The following is a 23,874-nucleotide window of genomic DNA, read 5'->3' on the forward strand; positions in this document are numbered from 1 at the left end:
TTCCCAATGTGCCACATGATCACCAATTTGGGAACTCCTTGAATATGCAAACTCCCCATCATGCTATATATCATTAGAAAGATCTCGAAGAGTAGATTCCCAAACTACAATCTCCGGCAAATTTTGATTTAATTTGAAAAAATTTAACCATCAACCTATTAGAACTAGTCATTTGTATATGTCATTTTTTACAATAAGCAAGACAATCATTCCTATGAAATCATTTACTTGTGAGCTCTATACTTCCTCTTCTTTCTTGTTTATATGACATTGAATCTTACTTGCTTAATGGATGCAAGCTAGATAGGTGTGATTGTAGTTATCTTCTTGCATCAGCTTTACCTTCATTCCCCACCTTTTGTGAGAGAGAACCATTGCAGAGGATTATCTCTTTTTGTCTCTATCTAGGCATAGAGAGCTCTTCATATAGGCATGGAGAGCTCTTCCTTCACCCCATTGGGAAAGGAACATTCAAGTGTGACAATGGAGTAAGGATGTGGTGATGGTGGACAAGCTAGTGCAGACATGCTTTGGCAATACGAAGGTAAGCTCTTACCTTGCTCAAAAAATGCTTTGGCAATGCGAAGGTAAGTTCTTACCTTGCTTGAGCAAGGTACTAGCTAGTTCACCTACATTGAGAAGGGATATTGAGATTCAATGATCCATCATTACTACATAGGTACAAGTTAGCTCTATTTTATAAAGTCCCCTTTATTACAAGAAGAGGCTTTATGTTTGAGTTGCATGGATGCTTAACAAATCTTTTCTTCTTATCACAGAATTCCCTCACTAATTTCTCTATATCCTTATTTATAAAATGAGTCCCTTGATCAGTTACAATTTTAATAACACATCCAAACCTAGTTATCATAATTTATAGAGTCCTTCTCGAGTTTAAGTCTAGTAATGCTTTTGCTTCATCCCACTTGGTGACATAATCGATAGCCCTCCTTTGGGTGGCCTTCTTGAAGGGTCCCATCCCCGCTTCATTAAATGAATCCCTTGATCAATTATAATTTTATTAGGACATCCAAACCTGGTTAGGCTGATTCATTGAGAAACCATGCTACGAGATCTTTAACTAATAAATCAATCTTTAAGACATTGAAATCCAACTTGTGCTTAGGTTTTAGAATAGAGTGCCCAACAAGGTCTACCCTACGATATAACTTCCCATGGGTACTATATATAGACAAGTTATGCAACTATCCATCAGATTAAATATATATGCCTTCATTGCATGTGGATCCTTGTTACGTAGTGCATGCAACCTCCATCTAAGTGTCTTTCTAGAATGCCACATCAAGAGTGGAAACATTTTCCATTGGATTATCCATCTATTTTTCATTTGTACATTATATTTAGTCGCATTGTGTGTTGTGTTAACACACACATCATATTTTCTCATTTCAACCGGTACGCACGAGTGCACATGTATCACAAACAAATGAATGGCAGATATCGAGGGGAATCAAAATGTGTGCGTGTGAACAACAGAAACCACACATGTGTGCACATACGAGCACACATGTATCACAAACAAATGAATGGCAGATATCGAGGGGAATCAAAATGTGTGCGTGTGAACAAAAGAAACCACAAAATCAATCCTAGCTCACATGAGACACATGGCAAATCAACCACCTTTGAAACTGCTTACCTCTATCTAAATACACAAGCCATGTTTTTTCAAAGAATACAAAGCTTGAAGGTTTAAAACCTTAAAATTAAAGCTTAACACTGGAAGGTTTAAAAACTAATGGGTAATTTAAATGTACCTTACAGATAAGATAAGATTCATATACATAAGGGAAAACAACTTCATGGGATTTAAGGTTTAAAACCTAAATGTAATCCTTAACATTGTAAGTTTTAAAAACTAATGTGGGTAATTTAAATGTTCCTCACACATAAGATGAGATTCATAGACATAAGGGAATATAATTTCATGGGAGATTTGTAATAGATGTCACATTTATCATGTTAATCATGTGGACGTTATAAATAGAAACACTTACCTTCTATGCACAAGTTTTAGACCTCCCACACATCATTACAACCACCTTATTACATGTGGAAGAATGTAATAAGAAAGAGATGATTAATGTCAAATACAATATGTAACATGAGATGGCCTTATCTATCATTATGATAGTTCTTGAGATGCATTCGTACTTCATACATCACATTGTAAAAAACTTACTTGCGGAATAGGATTTATTGGTAAAATATACGGGGCTAAGAAAAAATCATCAAAGAAAAGCATTAAAATACAAAATTTTCAATCTTAGCAAGGCGCATAGACAACACTTAAAAAATTACCCGACAACTCTGGACAAAATACATGCATCTCTCATGAAAGAGGTCTTATTGAAACACCTACATCAACTTTAAAGAAAAAAATCTATCATAAAAAACTTTGAAAGTGTCCTTATTGTGAAAATATTGGACATGTACTGCACAATCCAAATCTTCATGATGGGAATGTGAATGCATATTACAAGGTGTTGATATAAAATTATGTTTGGTGTAACATTTCCTATAGTGCAATAGTTAGAATTTGTATTGTTTTACCAAGAATTTGGCTAGTGCCTATGATCCAAAGCCTAGGGCAAGGAAATAGCATATCGAGGGACAAGGGGGTAGGTATTAATATTTGGGTTTGCATTTATATCCTAAGAGGATTCAAGAGTTCCCTTTGTAAGAAAACATGAGTTATGGTGTAATATGCAATCCAATATCACACCATATAGATTAAATATACATTGAATTGCAAATTACACAATATAAGATAAGAATAAGTCTTTGTTTTACTAAGTTGATTAGAACGCATGGCACTCTCCTTCTACAGTACATTTCTTATATAGAAACTTGAATGGTGAACAAAAGAATATGACAAGAAGATCTTGATACCATGTTTTTAAAAAATGTGATAATTGAATGGTATCTAGTTTGTACGAGAGAATATAGTGCCTTTATATATATATGAAGCCCAAAGTGGTCTAGTGGATATAACTTCTAAACTCCAAACAAAGGAGTTGGAACATATAACTAGTTCTAGCCAATAACACAATATCATTAGCTATAGATGAAATTACAATAACATAAGGAGGGTGGAGCATGGATTCTAACACTCCCCTTAAAAAACACCCAAAAGTGATCATTACCACCAAGACTCAATATTGAGATGATGAAAACGCCTCTTCACAAACCCAATCATTCCTTAGAGACTTGGTGAACATATAATACATCTTTTTTTTAATTAGTCAATAAAATAGCTTGATCTCTCCATGCATGAGCATGTTTCATGCAAGCATAAAACAATGAGTTCTTTGCGATGGCCATGTAGCTCTATTGTTCACAATGGCCATGAGAAAGTATGGTCAAACTGTGAAACAACTGTGTCCAAATCTACAACTTGGACGGGCACCCTAAAACGGTCTGACTCCTCTCACTGTTAAGGCTTTCCATAACCTTAGTACTAGGCTTTTACCACATGAATCTTCATGGGATCTTAAAGGACATAATCTAAATGGATGGGTAGTTTAGGTGGGTACAAAGTAGTTATAGGATGATGGGTGGATATCTTATATATATATAACTCTCGAATTAGAATGCGCAATAGAGCTATTCTCAAAAATCAGAAATCAAATACATTCAGAAAATTATCTCTTCATAGTGTATGCTTATCTTTTCTGATAATGAAGAAGTGAATAGTTTGCTTGATGTTGCAATTGTATTTGGGTAGGAATGTTAGAATGCAATTTTTTGAATGGCTTTAGGAGATCTTTGTTTAGTTTTTGCTTTAGGGTAATTACACCTTAATCCTGCAAATAGCCCAAAAGGGCATAGGGAGATTCCCTTCGGTGATGATGATGATTAGATTCGTATTTTGAGTTTCAGTAATTTCTCGATGAGTTAGACAAGTACAGTTTGCTGGTTTGCTATCCTTGAGCGGATTAGGACTAGATTCCAGCAGAATTGTGGTTCGATTGCCTGGTTCTCATAGGCTTTCAGACCTGTTTTCATAGTTTTGCCTGGTTCCCAGAGGCTTTTAGACCTGTTTTCATAGTCTTCATAGGACTGGATTCCAAAGGCATTGTGGTTAAATTGCCTGGTTTCCATCCTTACTACTGGGAGACAGTTCCGTTTGCTCGGAATGAGAATGGGGCGAATTTATTTTCCTCCATTTACGATTACCTAAACAAGGTGATTGTCAAAAAAAAACTATTCTAGATTATGGTCAGTTAGAGCCTAAAGTTGTCTGGCTGCTGGAGGGAAATTCAGAAAGCACAAAAATGGGTACAGTTTGATCTAACTCCTCCATTCGGTTCTTGAAAGCATTATACTAGTGGATGGTGGAAGTGATTCTAGAAGTCATGTGGTTAAGCTAAGTGGATAGTCCAATATGGGACTAGTCAACTAATCAATATCAAGCTCTACTGAAGACTCGAGTTCACTTCACATTAGATTAGATTCTGGGATTGGTACCGGTTAGAGAGTAGCAGTTAGAGAGCAGTTGCTTCGGGGTTTGACCGAGCACAAAGTATCAGAACTTGACAATAGCATCAAGGAGCCAGAGCCTGATGAGGCCTGGGAGCCTAGTCCAGTTTTTGAATCTTAATCCTTCATTGGTACCTATTTTTGAGATTGTTATTGATCATATTATACATGAGTATCACATGGCAGATCACCCACAACTGACACAGCCGAGGGGGTCAATTAAGAATTAGTGTTGGCAGATTGAAGAAGATTTAAAGCAGAATGAAGAAAATTTATCCATGGACAGACTAGATCCTGAAGTCGAGCTGTTGTCCAATGATTGGTCTGAATCTTAGGCTGGGATCCAAGCAAAAAAAAATTATCAGAAGAACCAGACTAGGAGTGCAAGAGTTCAAGAAGATGAATTACAGGATGGCAAACTCAGGGTTTGTGTAGATTATATAAAATTGAATGATGCCACAGTTTATGATCCTTTTCCACTACCTTTTTGTGATACTTTACTTATGTATAGTTTTCTTGATGGTTTCAGTGGTTATAGCCAAGTTCAGGTGGCTCCTGAAGACAGGGATAAAACAACTTTTCTTACCAAATGGGGTGCTTATGCTAGTACTATCTCATGACTTTTGGATTACCTGCCTTTTAGAGAATGGTTCAAGAAATCTTTACTGATTTTCTAACTTCCTTCATGAGGGTTTTTCTTAATGAGTTTAGTATTTTTAATAAAGTGATGGAGCATTTGACTTCTTTAAGGCTCTATTTGGACAGATGTTAATCAGCCAGGCTTAGCCTGAATTCTATAAAATGTGCCTTTGCAGTTAAGAGAGGTGTCCTTTTGGGTCACATAATTTCAGAAGAGGGGATTGCCATTGACCCAAGGAAGGTGGAAGAAATTGGGAAGGCACATAGACCTAAGAATGTGAAGGCACATAGACCTAAGAAATTGGGAAGGGACATAGACCTAAGAATGTGAAGGAATCAAGGAGTCTAATATATATGTCAAATTAAATGGCATAACAAATTTCTTAGGTATCTGGCTCATATCTATGTGCCCTTGACCAAGTGACAAAGAAAGAAGTGTATATTTGGGGTAGAGATCAGGAATAATCCTAAAGAAGATATTGGTGGTTGCACCAATTTTACAGCCACCTAATTGGAGTCTTGATTTTCATATTTTTGTGGATGCCTTAGATACTGCTTTAGGAGCTATTCTGATGCAAGAAAAAGTCAAGGGCTGGTCCAGACCTATCTATTATGCTAGCAGGGTGTTGACACCAGTTGAAAGGAATAATTCAATTACTGAAAGAGAGGAATCAATATATTCTGGTGTGGCAAAACTGATTATTACACTAAATGGGTGGAAGCAGAGGCTCTCAAGGACAATAAAGCTTCTAGTGTTGCCAGATTTCTATATCAGAACATTGACCAAGTTTGGGTCAGGGGCTACATTTCCTGAATACGGTAATTGCTAAATTAATCACCACCCATATGATTGTTCACAAAAAATCAACTGTGTATTATCCTCAAGCCAATGGCCAAGCTGAAAGTTCATAAGATTCTGATTAAAATTCTGAAGAATATTGTTTCAAAGAGCAGAACAGATTGGGACAGAAAGTTGGATTCTGCACTTTGGACATTCAAGACAGCCTTCAAGGTTAGCACGGGGATGAGTCCTTTCAAATTGATGTATAGTTTGGAGGTGGTTGTTCCTATGGATTTTATAGTACCTAGTTTGAGGGTGGTGGTGTATGAAAATCTGTCTCGTGAAGAGTATGTAAATCATAGAATGCGATAGCTTCTGAAACTTGAAGAGGATAGTAAGGGAGCACACAATTGGGTTTGCTCTGATGCTATTGCTGCTATCCATAAGCTTTCCATCTTTGTGTCAATCAACAAGAACTACTTTTGGCAAAATGAAGAATCTGTTGGTTGTTCAAAAGGAGTTACATACTAAATGTCAGGATCAGCTAGCTAAAGTAATGTAGTATGATGAATTGGCATTAAAATATGTCAAAATGGAATCTCAGATGCAAATAGAGTAAGAATGCATCTACAACAACAACAAGTAGAACTTCAAGTTCAGTTCACTAAAGCCAAGACAATCAATCTTGAAGATTATCAAACTATCAGTCGTGTAGATCAGAAACAAACTAAAGACAGAAAAGTTACAGGCCCATCTTCACAACAAATTCGATATGTTCTTATCGATATTCTGAATCTATACTCAGACAAAGATAACGTTGAGGTAGAGAAATCGGATCTGCTTGAAGGAATAAATTCGGAGCTACTGGGATTTGCTTAGTATTTCCAAGATGATCAGTTCACAGCCAATCTAATGCAGATTGCAAATCCAAAGCTGGTGATTGGTACCTTGTTATCCCAGGATGTTCCATTCCCATGGGAACTTCCTTCTAGAGATCTCCAAGAGTAGATTATTTTCTAATATTTTAGCTAGTAGTTCTTATTTTTGCAAAACATTTTGAGTACACTATCATTTTAAAATATTCTAATTAGGACATTTTTTAGTTCGAGTCATGGATTTCACAAATCCGATCCACCGGGTGTGCTAGGTGTTAAGGCTTGCTATAATACTGGGCTTTACCACATGAATGTTCATGGGATCTTAAAGGACATAATCTAAATGGATGGGTAGTTCAGGTGGGTACAAAGTAGTTTTAGGCTGATGGGTGGGTATCTTATATATGTAATTCTCGAATCAGAATACATAATAGAGCTATTCTCCAAAAAAAAAAAATCATCAAAGAATTCTCTTCATAGTGTATGTTTATCTTTCCTAATCCTAATTCTGAATGAAGAAATGAATAGTTTGCTTGATATTGCAATTGTATGTGGGTAGGAATGTTAGAATGTGATTTTCTGAATGGCTTTGAGAGATCTTTGTTTGATGTTTGTGAGAGAGGATGAATCAGCATTAGTTCCTACTTTAGGGTAATTACATCTTAAACACTCACCTCAAATCACTCACACACACTCACTAGCATGCATTAGAGAACGTAATTCACAAGAGGATTAGCAAGAGTAAGACTCTATTGCACGATGGGAGAGTATATTGCATTATAAGAGAAATGACTTATATACAAGGCCATAAGTGTTCGCACGCACTTAAACTATGGCCGACATGCCCAATGCTCATAAGTGGCCTATTGCTTATACAATGCTTAATCTCATAATACATGTCGTGAAGTACATTCACAGAGAATCCATTTTAGCTTGTTTCCACATGCTCCTAGAGAGTAGGAATCACCATAAATATTCCATCAAACCATTTTTGGGTATCCAATTGTAGATTTGGATATCGTTGCTTCATAGTTTGATCATACATTATTTTGGTGTCTTTGCATTAGCTTCCCTGTTTGGGTGTAGGTTATTTCTCACATTAGATTCCCCTTTATTCCCGGCCTTTTGTGAGAGAGAACCGTCATGAAGGACCATCTCTTGTTGCCTCCATCTATGCATAGAGAGCTCTCCCTTCACCCCTTTGGTAAAAGAGCATTCCGGTGTAACAATAGAGTGAGGACGTGAGAGACGAACTAGCGCACCCACATAAGGAAGCTATAGTTTATGGCTCTAAGGCAAGACCCCCAATGGCACATGCTTTAGAAAGGCTAAGGTACGCTCTTGACTTAAACACTGCTACATTGACTTCTTAGGAAACCCCTTCCATAATCACAATGATGGAGTAATCAGGCTTAGCAATGTTATCCTTCAAGTACAATTCCTAGCATATGCTTGCTTCTTGTTGCACTCTTTGGCATAATTCCCTTCCTTACTATAGTATAAACGCTTTTCTTTTTATTCATGTTATCAAATTTTTTACTATGTTTTTTTCCCTCAACTCACATGGAGAATGCCTACACTTCACCTTGAAATCTAATAAATATTTCCCACAAGCATGGAGTTGAACTCCTAAAATATCACTAACTTTGGCCTAAACCATGTGGTGAGAAGAGTATCGAAAGAATTGATTTTGGGGCAGATAATCTTATGTATTTGCTTGCAATTTCTTTGTGTTTCCTTGCAAGCCTCACCGATACTATTTTATCACACATAGCTTTCATTCTTGTGAGAAAAGTGTTTGTCAATTTCTACTTGTTCATCTTCTTTTATTGAAAATGAGCATGTAGATTTTACAACCTAGTTGTTTGGGATCTTTCATCCAGGTATGCTTTACATTAATTTTGTATACACGATAAACCTCCAAAGAGGTGGTAACCTTATACTTCTATAGCTTGTTGGGATCTATCAAGCCTTCCCTCCATGTTGCATAAAATTGGATTTGGAGATATAATTTTACAAGTGCATTGGTTAAAGCATTTTGCTCATGCATGCCACTTGGGCCATTTCTCAAATATGTTAAAGCATAATTTGCAAAGCAATGTGAGCACATTTGTGATACCATGTAAGAAAACACAACATGCATTGTAACACAATTCACAGCACAGAGGATACATTGTAACACAATTCGCATCATACTATGAGGATCAAATGCAAATTGAAGAACTTAAGAGAGAAGAAACAAGCTTTGTTTGCCTTAGAGTTGATCACAAAAGATGACAATCTCCTTTAGTGATAGAAAAGAACTTGATGATGCACACATAAGGGAATATACTATGGCAAGGTACTACTTCATGATAGAGATAACTAAATGACTGCTAGGATGCATGAAAGAATAGAGGGCCTCTATAAGAGCCTAGGTTGCACCCCTCTAGTCTTGTTGAAAGTGTAACATTGGTTATACAAAGCCATAACTACCACCTTTGTTAAACGTAACAAGCCTCTCTGGATTCAAAGCACGACAGCTATTCCTCTTGAAGAGAGCTATACATAATAAGTTGGGTAGAACATCTTGGCTGCTTTGTGTGGTGGTCACATGAAGTGTGAAATGCTGAAGACATAAAAAGACATAAAAAGCAAATTGCTGCTAACATCAAGATAGAGATACATGCTCAAGATGGGTTCAAAGGATGAGAAGTGGAGTGGTTCCTACCCAAAAGTAACGGAGGGATTGGAGGCTGAGACCATTGCTTGCTATATTCCCCCCCTCTCTCTCTCTCCCTCTCTCTCTATGCCCTTGTGTTGGACATTGATACCCCTTGGATCAGCTTGATCAAACCTCGAGCTCTCTGTGCCGTTATTAGAAGACGGCACAGAATCTTACAATAGGAAAAGAAGGTAGGTCAATATAGACATCACTTCTGTTAGGATAAGAGTTAACAAGATGGCAATGACTGCCGACTCACAACATCACTTTAGATCCTTGTTGGCCTAAACGCAAGATACATATAACATGAACAATTGCATGATAAAAGAGCCAAAACAAATTGGGCAATTAATCCATGTGACATCCAAATTACCAGTCCATAGGTTTGAAGAAAAGTACACAATAAGAGATCATAAAGCATAGTTAGTGGTCTCCCACGAAGCTCAAAGCATGCATAATCAAGCCCTCCAACTATCATTCACTCTAATCCACAACTCGATGAATAACATGAACCAAGGTTAAGGTTACTGAAGCTCCCCAAAAGGGCATTTTTATGTTGGGGGCAAAAAGCTATTGAGCAGCATGTCATGGACATGTCTAAAGAGAGGCTTCATATAAGTTAAGACTTCCGTGATATTTTTGCACTCTGTTGGCACATTACTTGACTAGAGCAGCTCTGCAGACGTTCTCAGATGGTAGCTTCTACAATGCGCTTTCTTACAGATAAGATAGGGGTGGAGTGCAACTTCATAAGAAAGGCCAGTTAAGATCCTTGCCAGCAGCTTAAAAGACATTATCATTGGCATCCAGCTTCATTGAGGAAAACCCTGGTAAACCCTGAAGATGATCACACATATCCACCTTCATAATCAAGCCATAATGGAGCCCCATTACCCCTGAGAGAAATCATAGAAGCACCCGAAGACTCCAAGAAAGTCAGGCAAGTCTCAAGGGTAATAAGAGTGGCTTCTTGGGTTAGTGGATGTCAAGCCTTCTTTGAGAGTGGATGTGGATGAAATGAAGTATCTATGAAACTCAGGCAGCATGGTCGAGGGCGTAACCTAGCCACAAGGGAAGTGATTCAAAATCAATCGTCTTGATCAAATATGTGAATTCGTCTCCTCTACCCATACAAAACAAAGGGTGAAGCCGCGATCTTTTTACATTATAATAAAAGTTACAATAATATGAAATGGTTACACAGGTTTGCAAGGAACCCATTGTCAGAAATCTCCATTGATTTGGACAATCCTTCACACTCTTTCAAAGGAGAGTGCAAGCTCAGCAGCACAATTGAGAACATCACTTCCCTGCACTTTTATATGAGCTCCACCAAGAGTGTCATTGGCAGGTGACATGACCTGATTTGAAAACGTTGACAATTGCACATGACCAGTGATCCTTTTCCCCTCATCTTCCCTCCAATTCATAAGGCCCAAACTTGACCCATCTACATCCTTTTGACCCGGTCGACAATTTTGATTCAGAGAAATCTTCTCTTGAACATAAACCTCAGGATTAGCCACTGTCGGCATATTGTGGGATGTGTCCACATCTGGGACACCTGATCCCCTGCCGTGCAGAATTGCCACAGCCATTGCAAAAGCTTGCAAGGGCGAGAGAGGTGCTCGGAAATCGAGAGCAATGAGTCCATTTTCTTGAGGTGCAAGACTAAGGTATGCCTCTTCCTGATCTGTGTCCTGTCCAAGAGATCCCCAAAACAAAGATTAATATACCTGAGGTTCCCAGACAGAAGAAATAATGCTACATGAGAGGTTAAGTAACTTGAAGACAAACCTGCTTATAAAGTGTTAAGGGCTTGCCCTGGCCTTGATATTCCCTTAATTTGGATGCTTTGCTTTCAATGCCCTGTGTTTTGGGCTGTTGATTGCTGAGGACCATTAGCCCACAACCCAGATCCCACCCCTTGCAGTCGCACTTTCCACCTTCTTTCCATCGTTTTATCAAAGGTGAAGGACCCTTGGAATCACTGAGCGGTCTCCCATGGTTTCCAGATGGCAGAATCACCGTGATGTTGGCCTGCCGGTGCTGTTCATGATTTTTGTGTTTTGTGTGATGGATGTGGCCACCATGCCTGCGTATTTCACATTCTGATGCTTCATCCCAAGTCCTATGCTCTTCTAATCCAACCTGGCCCGTCTGATTCATGATCCCATGGTTCATGCCCAGTACCTTCTTTGGCATCGATTCTGCAAAAACAAGAAAATCAAATGCGCTATTCATTTCTTTTACAAGACATCATTTCAAGCACTTTACAAAACAGTTCACCCTCACACAGACTCATTTTGAACTCCAAGCATAATACACTGCTACAAACAGCATACCTGCCAACACTCGTTGGTCCTGGATTTCCAAGGGCACACTGATGATCATAGCAGCTAACTCTGAATGAGGCTGACTCTGGCTCCAAGTCACGTCACTTGAAGATTCCTCTGTATTAAAATTCGAATTGGGTGCAATCAAGCTTGATGATTGTTGGCTTCTTCTCTTGGCCTTCCCGATTCGTATCCCAGAAATTCCTGAGTGTAAGCTCCACTTCCGAGATTTTTGCCTGCCTTCTGTCACACTGTCCGGTGAAGCCAAGCTGCTTGGTATCAGGCTTTGTGACACATACCATGCAGAGATCGCACCGGGAGATGACACATCAGAGTGTCCACCATCAGATGAGGATGCACGAGATTGAGAGGGGGAGCTTGAAGTGTTGATGGCTGTATAACTGGCTTTGCTACAACCATGCGGACCAGTCTCTAGGGATGATAAACTAATTTGGGAAGAAAAATCTGCCTGTGCAATGATTGATGGTTCTTGAGCTCTTGCAATAGAAAGAACAAACTCGGATTCAACAGACACATTTACTTCTCGATCATGACCTGGTTCAGAGCATAATACACTAGAGACTCTCATCTTTCCAACGAGTACAGATGCTAGCTTCTCCTTTCTTCTCCAATGCTTCCAACCACTTTTACCCTTTTTTTTGCTGTCCCCCCTTAAGGAATAAAACGTGTACCTCCAAGCGCCCTGATCTTCCCCCAGTATGATATCCTCCATCCAAATTTTAGCTGTTACAACTTCATCATAATCATCAAGCAGGAAAGTGTAATTTGGCAGGCCTTCTCGAAGGGTGCAGTGCAAAAGCCCATGTATAATTCCATCTGTAGTGGGTTCGCTTATAGATAGGATTCTTGGCTCTGATTTCAATCCTGTACAATCCCTTTTTGAGGTTGAGTTGCTACTCAGGGATGAGTGCACAGGAGAAAATAGCCAGACAGGATCAATGTCTGTTTCCTTTGAAATTTCATTGTGAAACTGGTCGGCAAGAGCACTCCCTGCAAGCTGTAGATGCGATGCCAAAGTAGACCTTTCCCGATGAGCAAAATCCCTCGTGCCAGTCTTGGGGCTAGTCGTTTCTACCAGGTCTGTCAATGACATGGAAGAACACCTTGGGGAGTCTGCTCCTACAACAGCAGCCCAAGCTCCTAAAGCTGATTTTCCAGGATCATTTCCTGCATCTTTCCAGCTCTGCCTACTGTTTATCTTAACTCTGTCACCTGGACTTAGCACTTCACGCATGTGGTGACAGAGTTCATGTCTACTTCCCATTTCAATAGAATCATTGCTTTCCGCCACCATGCTAGTGGAAGAACATGCGGAAAATGGTCTGTACTCATTCTGTATAGCAAGTGAAGCGTCTTGCCTTTGAGGCTCTTCAGACCAGAGCCAATCTAGATGTCCTGTTGAAAGGCTTACAGGATCCCTTGCAGCATAATCATCACAATGGTATTTGATGCAAGGGATATGTTGAGGATCTCTTGCAACATAGTCATCACCATGGTATTTGATGCAAGGCACATGTTCTGACACCCCATGAAGGCCCTGCTGATGGAAATCATCACTCAAGTCATATCTCGGAGTTGAACCAAATGAATTCCTTGAGAGTGGATCTGAAGTATTATGTTGTGTGCTATTTTCAAAGCATGACTGTTGGTTCAAAGGAATGTTGTTCTCTCCACTCAAAAACTGGACCTTCTTTCTATCAGGTGTATCTTTGTTTCTTGAACTTATACAGTCCATAGCACAAGCACCTGTGGACATGATGCAGCTTAAAGAGCCATCACCAGTGTTGCAGTCTTGCATTCCAATGGCTGCATTAACAGTTTCATCGCTTTTACCATCCCCTTTTGGAGACTTATGCTTCTCCCTTCTCCATTCAGGTCTGCCTTCCATGGTTGATTGCAAGTCAAGGTTCAAAGGGTTGAAATCCTTCACTTCCCTCCTGATTTTCAAATGTTCAAAATCAAGTTTCCCCTCTAAGCCAGATGCATTCCAGATCTTATGGCTTAGGTTTGGGTGTGACTGCCACGGCCCCCATTCTGCACTGTTAACTTCTTTGCAATCAACCATCACTCCATTAAAGAAATTAAACTCAAAGTAAACATCTTTAGCTGGATCCTCACCCGTGTATGCAGGGGATAATCCACGCATCCTAGATACACTCCAGCCCTTCAAAATTTTCACCTTCGAGCCTGAACAAAGTATCCAAAGATGCCTGTTTCAACAGCATGATGTCACGATAGCCTCACAGAATGCTACAGCATGGAGATGCAAGTCCTGACCATTCAAAGCACTATGCTGCACCTGTAACAGAAACATTGCCATATGAAGATTGAACCTCTTCCTTAACAAGGTAAGAATCAACAGATCCATTTCAGGGACATTCAAATTAAGTGTTCAGAATGCAAGTGGCCAACTTCAAGACTTCATTGATTAAGGTTTTTTAAGAACTCATCGAACTAGTTTAAAACTGTTTGACAGAGTCGCTAAGGTCTAGGGCAAAAATAAGTGACGACAAAGTGTTTTGTTGCAAATAAATGTAAGAAATTAGCTTAAGACAATCAATTCAATGCCAACTGATAGGGATACGACATGAAACAAAGCGACATAACAGGCAGCATCAGGTCCTAACAGACTCAGGCACCTGCCCCTCCCTTGACGAGTAATTTTGTTACCATTATGCAGCCACATTCTGAAGCAGAAAGTACAAAGTACACAAGAAAACCAAGCAGCTAATCAAATGTAGAGTGACTTTTTTAAACATCCACTTTGTGTACACCTTACTTGTAGAACACTTGTGCCTATGTGCTAGGTTTTTCAAAGATAGAAAAGAGTTCGGCAGAATCGCACATACTGCTAGCACACGTACGAGTCCTAAACTTTGGTCTATATTATGTACAAGGAAAAATAACTGTACTTCAAGTACAAAAGATGACTGAGAATGAAGACGTCAGTTCTCAGCCACACTGCCTAAGATCTCCTTGACCAGCTTGTACAAAAGAGAGATGCTCTGTAGGTGATGATCACTAAGGAATGCATATGATTACAACCATTCTCCAATATACATATATATATACATCACTATTGCTGGTTGGCCAGCATACATGCTGTTGGCCAACCTGCCACATGTGCCACCTGTGAGGCCAGTCTCCTATGCCTACTTCCGTGCTTGCCACCCGTACCTAAGGTGAGGTGTGTCACATTCTCCCCCAGTTGCATGGTTGTCCAAGGCACCCAAGATCCCAAACACTACGAGATAACTTCGCATCTAGTGTGAAGGCTCACATTCCGCCCTCGCTGCATCAGCACAAAGACCTACAAAGAAACCTACACATGACCAACTCTTGTCTTATCCAGCCCTTGCCTTTTGTCCAACCCGTACCTAAGGTGAGGTGTGTCACATTCTCCCCCACTTGCATTCCCTCAGTTGCATGGTATCCATATAAAGTTACCTCTTATAGAAAGAAAAGATCCAAGCAAAGCTCGTCCAAGGCACCCAAGATCCCAAACACTACGAGACAACTTCGCATCTAGTGTGAAGGCTCACATTCCGCCATCACTGCATCAGCACAAAGACCTACAAAGAAACCTACGTATGACCAACTCTTGTCTGATCCAGCGGAGGCCTTTTGTCCAACCATCCAAGGAAGAACTTTGCAGGCTGCTGAGTATCCTCCAGTAGCTCCCGGGAAGAACACTCCAAATAAAGGCCTAGCAAAACTTCGTTATCCACACTCCAACCTGAGAAACATAACCTAGAAGAGTTGCACCAAAATGTATTTATCAGTACTGCTCGGCACTTGTATGTCTAGACCACCATCTCCTTATGGAACATACTCCAAGTTATCCCTCCTTTGATACATTGCAGCAAAAAAATCCGGCTATTGTCGATACAATCTCCAAGAAATATGTGCATTGTGAAGATAGACCCATTTGCATATCCTCCCAAGGTGAAGACAAACTAATATGTCCTCCTGTGGTGCCTCCATGACACCAAACACTGAAGGAACTCCACCCAATAAACGGCAGGTGAGAAGAGTCCTCCTGTAGTACTACCCAAACCCAAAACTGAAGCAACCACCGCTTACGCCAAAGATTATCCACCTAGTGCAGACGGCAACAGTGAAGACTCTCCCTCAAAGACTTCGTTGGAAATTTCCTCTGCTCAAGCCTGTGGCATGATGCAATAAAGCATCTTGGGTGTGTGCTCAACCCATGAAATAAAAAAAGCTGAGATGCGCACACATGCATATCAGTCTCTGGTTATGAAGAAGCCTCTATTAGAAATAATGTGTGTTCAAGGTTAGTGCTTAAAAGCTTTTGTGATACGACCTTAGCTTAAGAAAATAATCATAGCTCTTCGGACAATGGAGGGGAACTAATCGCATGAAGGATGGCATTGTAGAGTACGTAGTTCAAAGTTTAATCACCAAACTGAAGGCCCACAAAATGAAAGAAACTTTCAAACTACGTCGTTGAAAGAAACTTTCTTAACAATATCTACCAAATTTCCTCAGTTCAACAACAAAACAACTCCATTAAAAATGAACAGAAGATAAAAAGGTGGAGCTTGCACTGTGCTTACCCCTGTTGTGCACCTATTGTCCAGGCCATCGCCCCCCTTCCCTTGCCTTCGCCATCACGTCCGCCTCCCCCTCCCTCATCTCCCGCTTCCTCCTTCCATCGCGCTGCTGCCCGTTTCCCACTTGCGTCCGCCTTCCCCTTCCGCTTCACCTCCCTCCTTCACCTCAGCCCCCCACCATTGCTTAGCCTTTGCCCCTTGGCTCTCCTTCGCTCCCTCCGCAGCCCTCCTAACTGTGCGCGCTACCCCCTCCTCGCCCTCCTCTTCCTCTTCGCTTTTGCCCTTGCCTCCCCTTGCGCTGCCCATCTCCCTGTCAGCTCCTCTCGCGGGTAGTCCGTCTCACCATTGCTTAGCCTTTGCCCCTTCCTCTTCGATGCCGGCTCTCCTTCTCCGCAGCCCTCCTAACTGTGCGCGCTACCCCCTCCTCGCCCTCCTCTTCCTCTTCGCTTTTGCCCTTGCCTCCCCTTGCGCTGCCCATCTCCCTGTCAGCTCCTCTCGCGGGTAGTCCGTCTCACCAGCCCTCCCTCTTCCATCACTCGTTTTCCTCAACACTGGTGCTTCGCTTCCGGGTTGTTCTTCATCGGCGAGAGTAGGCGTCTATAGTCTTTACTTTATAGGAGGACTCCATGGCCACCGCTCCATCATCCCCGAGCGTGGCCACCGTCCCTTGCCTATTTTCAGAGGCACACCTCCAGCTCTTAGTTTCGACAATATCCTCCCTCGCGCCCTTTCTTTGGTTCGCAAGATCGTACCTTGTGCACAAACAAATCCAGGATTTGCTAAGCCTAAAAAAATCATCGGCATTCATTTTCTTGGGTTTGGCTACTCTCAGGTGGAGTTTGAATTGACCCACAATGGTTGATCATGTGATGCAGTTAAGTCCCATCACAATACGCAACGCTCACGCATTCTTCGCAAGATGGCACCATGGTCTTGACCCTGCATCGGACCCCTTGGCAAATGTATCTGGCTTCCACGTCCTCCAAAAGAAGTATCACTCTCTGATTCAATCGATTGGACGATCAATAGGAGACGTTTTGGAGTCCCCATAGACGGCCGCATTTGTGGTGGTCAGGACAGCAGGCAGCCCGTCCATTATAGTATGCATTGCTTCCCCAGAGGATCTCCAACCTCCAAGGCAACCCGAATCTTCAGCGGCGGGTACAGTACGTCGAACTCCTCAACCAAAGTTTCATCTACAGGTAGATGGGCCACCGCTAGGTCTTGCCCTCGGCGTCAGGATCACAGAGGACGCCCCCCACACCCAAGGCCTCAGCAGGAGCGCTCACGTAGAGCCAAAGATGAAGGACCTCAGCCCATGGTGGAGGTTCCTAACCAGCCGATCCCAGCAGCCCAGTCTCCCTCCCAAGCTCAACTACTAGCCGTTGGAAACCATTAGGAGGAGGGTACAAGCCGTTGGAAACCATTCCGTTGCCCTCGGCGGCGTGTAACTACACCAGCTACGTGTGAACATCCTTGGGCACCGTCTCCTAAACAATATGCACGTCACACTTAATATGTAAAAGACACATTGCACATAACAACTGAATGATACATCATTGCACAAGATAATCTACAAAAGAGACAAGCACTACACAATACACCGCCAGTGGGGCCACGAACAGGCCGACCCCCACCCCCTCAATACTAAAGTATATTATTGGAGTATTTTAATCTGTACAAAGTTCCAAGGGCTTGCCAGCCAGATAATCCAATGCAATGAAAGTATGAAAACAAGTTACCCAAACAGAAGTGTGTTGGAGTAGTTTGTTGATGCCGGACTCGTCAAATGAGTCTAAATAGCCTGGCCACCAATCTCATACACTTGGAGGGAAGTGAACACGAAACTGCCATTCCAAGACCACGCACAAATAGGCACGCTCTAATACTAGAGCCTGATTGACACCCTCGCAGAGAACATGGCTCAAACTTGCCTGGTACGAGTGCCCAAACAAGTACAAGTACAAGCACACGAACAGGTAACTCGTACGCAATGTCAATAGCAGGTACTCAAACAAGTACACTTGGTGCTGGTTCACAGCAGCACGTACATCTGATACTATAAATGTAGGATGATATTCAGCAGGTACTTGCAGGTACAGTAGGGTTTTCAGTATGTACTTGCTGGTACAGTAGGTCTTTCAGCAAGTACTTGCAAGTACAGTTAGGGTTTCAGCAGGTACACAGTCAGGTATAGCAGGCGGCTACAGCAGGTGCACAGTCAGATACTGGTGGTACAGTAGGCGGCTACAGTAGGTACAATCGGGTACTGCTGGTACATAGGTACAGTATGTGGCTACAGTAGATACAGCAAGTACATTCGGGTACTGCTGGTACCGTACTACGTACAGTCGGGAACTGCTGGTGCAGCAGATACAATAGACTACTTGCACAGATAGTTGGGTACTGCTGGTACAGCAGGTACAGTAGGTGCACAGATTGTCGAGTACTGCTCAGTGCTAGTACAACAGGTACATTAGGAACACAGATAGTCAAGTACTACTGGTACAGCAGGTACAGTAGGTACACAGTGTAACATGCGGAAGCTTGGTGGATAGAATCAGTAACTTCAATGTTCAGAATTCGGCAATCTTCCGCGACGAAGATAGCGCACAAAATAGATAGACAAATGCGAGCGCGCACACAGAGAGAGAGAGAGAGAGAGAGAGAGAGAGAGAGAGAGAGTCAAACACAGTATTGGGTCCTGAATACCCTCTATAGGGCCCCCCCCAAAAATGGTGTATTTGCTTTATTAGAATGATGTACAATAACGCAAATCTGAAGAACTGATGATCTGGTCTTGACCTGCACTCTTCACCTTGGCGGTAGCACTCCCCTTAGATGTCTTGCCCCTTGGAATACAGCAACGGTCTGTGAGTTATGAGATGCTTGACTGAAAATCATGCCTATGCTTTTTTATAGGTCCTAATGGTGCTAGTCGTCCGGCTCAAACAGGGGTCGGCCTGCAAATTATTCTCCACGACCTGAATTACCCCTTAATGGGCACTTTTCACACCTAGCGTTGCTGGCCGCCTTGTGCATGTTGTCCAGGCTGTTGCCTAGGCCTTGTGATGGTATGCCCAGGCTGTCCAGCCTTCTTGGTTGCTCCCTTTCTGGGGTAGCCCAAAGGGTTGGCCCCCTTCTACATACAGCTACATGCTTCTACACAAATGCTTGGCATCTCGTTGCAAACCAAACACTTAGGACACCTAACATCATTCCAAAAGGAGAATCCCCGTAAACGGTCTTCGTCAAGTATGCATTGTCCTACACATGAAGCAGGACAATGCATACCTGACCAAAGCCCCCCCCCAAAAATGGTGTATTTGCTTTATTAGAATGATGTACAATAACGCAAATCTGAAGAACTGATGATCTGGTCTTGACCTGCACTCTTCACCTTGGCGGTAGCACTCCCCTTAGATGTCTTGCCCCTTGGAATACAGCAACGGTCTGTGAGTTATGAGATGCTTGACTGAAAATCATGCCTATGCTTTTATAGGTCCTAATGGTGCTAGTCGTCCGGCTCAAACAGGGGTCGGCCTGCAAATTATTCTCCACGACCTGAATTACCCCTTAATGGGCAGCACTTTTCACACCTAGCGTTGCTGGCCGCCTTGTGCATGTTGTCCAGGCTGTTGCCTAGGCCCTGTGATGGCCTGCCCAGGCTGTCCAGCCTTCTTGGTTGCTCCCTTTCTGGGGTAGCCCAAAGGGTTGGCCCCCTTCTACATACAACTACATGCTTCTACACAAATGCTTGGCATCTCGTTGCAAACCAAACACTTAGGACACCTAACATCATTCCAAAAGGAGAATCCCCGTAAACGGTCTTCGTCAAGTATGCATTGTCCTACACATGAAGCAGGACAATGCATACCTGACCAAAACCCTAAACCCTAAACCTGACCAAGACCATGTACGAGACTCGGACACCTGACCTTGGATGCTTGGAGTGGAACCCTGGCTGACTTATCCCGGATTGGAGCTCACATGGGACCAGTTTCCACTCCAGGTCCTGCACCTTGTTATCCAATATGTCCATGTGGGGATGCACGTGCCATCCCCTTCTGACGGAAGCTGCATAGCCTCCAAATAGTCTGTCAATAAAGCCGAATAGTCTTCAAAGAATTCTTTGCCAAGCCAAACCACTTTATGAGTCCCTCAGTCTTGAAACTTCATGAGGAACTGTCTTTGTCTTCGGTTGGAGCCGTGCTTGAAGCGGTGCAAAAGGATCTACTCGGGAACCATCACTTCAGCTTTGTCAACTATATCTGGCTCCGCTTCATGTTTAATCTTTGAAGGGATTGGACTTGCATATAATTTTAGCCAATTGACATGGAACACAAAGTGCATAGTCCAGCTCGGAGGTAACTTCATTGACACCTCATTGATCTTTCTCTAGATAAAAAACAGTCCGAAGCTTCTGAATGATAACTTTGGGCATCGCTTGTCCACCTGCTTCAGTTGTTGCTTCATAATCCGAAGATAAATCCAATCTCCTTCTGAGAACTTCACATTCCTTCGGTCTTTATATTGGCCTGTCAAGTGTAGACCTCCTGTGCTTTAGCCAACCTATCTAACTGATTCCAAGATCTCCTAGTAAGACTATGTCAATCTGTTTGATTCAAGTACTGAAGACGAGATTCTAGTCAATAGCGACTGGAATGGTCTTCCAAACACTGCTTCATAAGAAGTCTTGCTAATAGAAAAAAATGAATCATTCAAAACTACTTGAACTAAAGGCAAATACCTTGAACTCAAAAAGTAACTTATGGGACATGTAAGCTACTAGATGGCCATTCTGTTGTAAAATAGCTCCAATTATAATGTTACACACATTTGGAATGGCTCGTCCCATGAGGCAAGCACTAGACAAGGAGCTTTTGACAAAGTCATCTTGAGGTTCTTGAATGCCTCCAAAGCTCGTGGAGTCGTTTGGGTCCGTTGCCTTCTAGTCTTGACACCCTTAAGCAGATCTGTGAGATCTGCCAAGAGGCTAGAAAATCTATCGATGTGGTTGGAATATGCTTGCCATATACCCACAAAAATAATATTGTAAGTTGTCTGTGGTATCTCCCAATTGACTATCTCGACTACCTTGGCCGAATCAAGTCAAACGTCCTTGGCACTGATTATGTATCCAATGTAGTAAACCTCGAACAGATGAAACTCCAACTTCTTCTCGTTGACATAGAGCTCATTGCTTTCCAGCAACTTCAAAGCTTTCTCCACATCAATGTCATGCTACTCGACTGTAGCTGAAAATACCAATATGTCGTCTAAAAATATGAACACTCGCTTTTCAATCAAGTCCCAGAATATCCGCATCATCATGCATTTGAATGTGGCTGGGGCGTTCATCAAGCCAAAAGGCATGACTACAAATTCGTAGTAGGACCTTTCCATACGGAAGATTGTCTTGGGAATGTCTCCCTCAACAATCCTAACTTGGTAGTACCCACTCTTCAAATCCAATTTCGAGAACACCTTGGCCCTATTCAACCTCTCGAGAATGTAATTTATTCGAGGCATCGAAAACTTACTCTTGATAGTCAACTTATTGAGTGCAATGTCCCTCTTAACAATCCTAGCCGGGTCGTACCCACTCTTCAAATCCAATTTCCAGAACACCTTGGCCCTATTCAACCTCTCGAGAATGTAATTTATTCGAGGCATCGAAAACTTACTCTTCATAGTCAACTTATTGAGTGCAATGTCCCCCTCAACAATCCTAACATGGTGGTACCCACTCTTCAAATCCAATTTCGAGAAAACCTTGGCCCTATTCAACCTCTCGAGAATGTAATTTATTCAAGGCATCGAAAACTTACTCTTGATAGTCAACTTATTGGTCAGCCACCACATAGGGGTGACCCTGGCCCTTCTACATAGCTTCTACTAATGAATGCGATGGGTGAACCGCTGAATGAGACTTGATGAATGATTGAATCCTGAATTATGCTTATATATATGCTGAGGTGCTGGTCAGCCAGCTCCAGATGTTGTCGGCCTGCTGTGGACATGAATATTCCTCAAAATTTCCTATTAAATGGGCTGTGCTGACTGAGCTACTGTCCCTTGTGCTGGCCTTCATGCTGAGGACAGCCGACTGGCTACAAACGTCCTATACTAGCTGTTGTGCTACTACCGACAGGGTTTCATGCCCCCAGATGAGGTTGATGTTGATGATGATGAGATGATGGTGCTGAAACTAAGGCTGATGATGATGCTTCTAATGCTGACACTACATGCTGTCCTAACTGCTGCACTAATCAAGGATTAAGACAGTTCATGCTGAAGATTAAGCTAAGCCGTGGCACGGGCATGCACATGACAATAACCCTGGATGTGTATGTGCAACTTTCCAAAGATAGGGGTTACTTGCACTTGCTTGCCCACAAAAGATAGGGGTCACTTGCACTTGCTTGCCCACAAAAGCGGCCTCCACCTTGTTATGGGGTCCTGTGTCCCCTACATCAATGTTCAATGCGGATGCCATCGCCACAAAAATGAAGTCATGTTGCATGCGTGGAATCCTTGCTGTACTGATCCACAGCCAACTTTACCAAGAAACAAACTTGACGACGATTGACTGTGGGAATGACAATGCAAGGACGAGGTAGACATGCCAAGGGCCCCATATGGGACCCCTATTATGGCTGGCCAAAGCCTATGATCCCTACATCCGTCTACAATGCATCTATAAGACCTAAATGCTTTGTTCTCCAAGTGGCTTAAGCATACCAACACCTAAGGCTTCAAATGTGGCCTATGTAGCTCGTGCCTAACATGTCCCTAGACTAGGGTTCTTAATGGGATCAAGGCGTACAACAAATAAATCCTAAAAAGGTTCTATTGATGTACAAATGTTACAAATGTAGCATTGATGATCAGCCAATGTGTCACATAGCACCTCAGTGCATGGGTGCATGTGACACCACCATCCCCAACACCACTATCTCCATTCTCAAGAGCTACCCAAGTACCCACGACACTTGGGGAGGTCCTTAAGAGACTTGATTGTTCTACTGCCTCGCAGTCACAACCATTTCGGATCTAGAGAACATTACCAACAATGCCCTTGCACCACCCGGTTAGGCCCCGGACACACAACTGGAGGAAGGCGAGGTACTAGGCATGCGGATTCCCACCAGGGTAGAGATCCATATGCCAAATTGTCTCATTGGTTCGCTTGATCTGCTAGATGCATGTTCGTACAAAGATCTAATTAGCCAACACATCTTATATGATAGATCAATAGAGCCCACAAGAAATTCCGATAAGCTGGAGCTCCGAATCGTTAGGCAATATCTTTTCAGATGGATCCAACCGTACTAGAAGTACAAGAACTTCAAACGAGGGGAGAGTTCAAAAGACCTAACAAGCACCACACACCCACCAGCAAGAGAGAAATGGGGATTCAAACTAGCTAGAGACA

The 23,874-nt window shown here is 42.1% G+C and overlaps 1 protein-coding gene across 4 annotated transcripts in view; it reads right to left on the reverse strand.

The window, feature by feature from the left end:
* Positions 1–10,643: 10,643 nt before the first annotated feature.
* The window catches only part of LOC147630315 (uncharacterized), a 15,609-nt gene continuing 2,378 nt past the window's right edge, over positions 10,644–23,874 (reverse strand). For 2 of the 4 annotated variants that reach the window (XM_086810157.1, XM_086810158.1), the window contains exons 2-4: positions 11,848–14,158; positions 11,300–11,712; positions 10,644–11,202 (exon numbers count right to left, since the gene is read on the reverse strand). In XM_086810157.1, the coding sequence (XP_086666283.1) occupies positions 10,756–11,202; positions 11,300–11,712; positions 11,848–14,005 (3,018 nt within the window). In that variant the 5' untranslated portion in view covers positions 14,006–14,158 and the 3' untranslated portion in view covers positions 10,644–10,755. The remainder of the gene's footprint in view (positions 11,203–11,299; positions 11,713–11,847; positions 14,159–23,874) is intronic. The other 2 variants (XM_086810159.1, XM_086810160.1) reach the window with 2 other exon arrangements.

The sequence above is a fragment of the Cibotium barometz genome, chromosome 16 (genome assembly GCF_041138505.1).
Source record: "Cibotium barometz isolate CiBa-2024 chromosome 16, ASM4113850v1, whole genome shotgun sequence".
Lineage (NCBI taxonomy): Eukaryota > Viridiplantae > Streptophyta > Polypodiopsida > Cyatheales > Cibotiaceae > Cibotium > Cibotium barometz.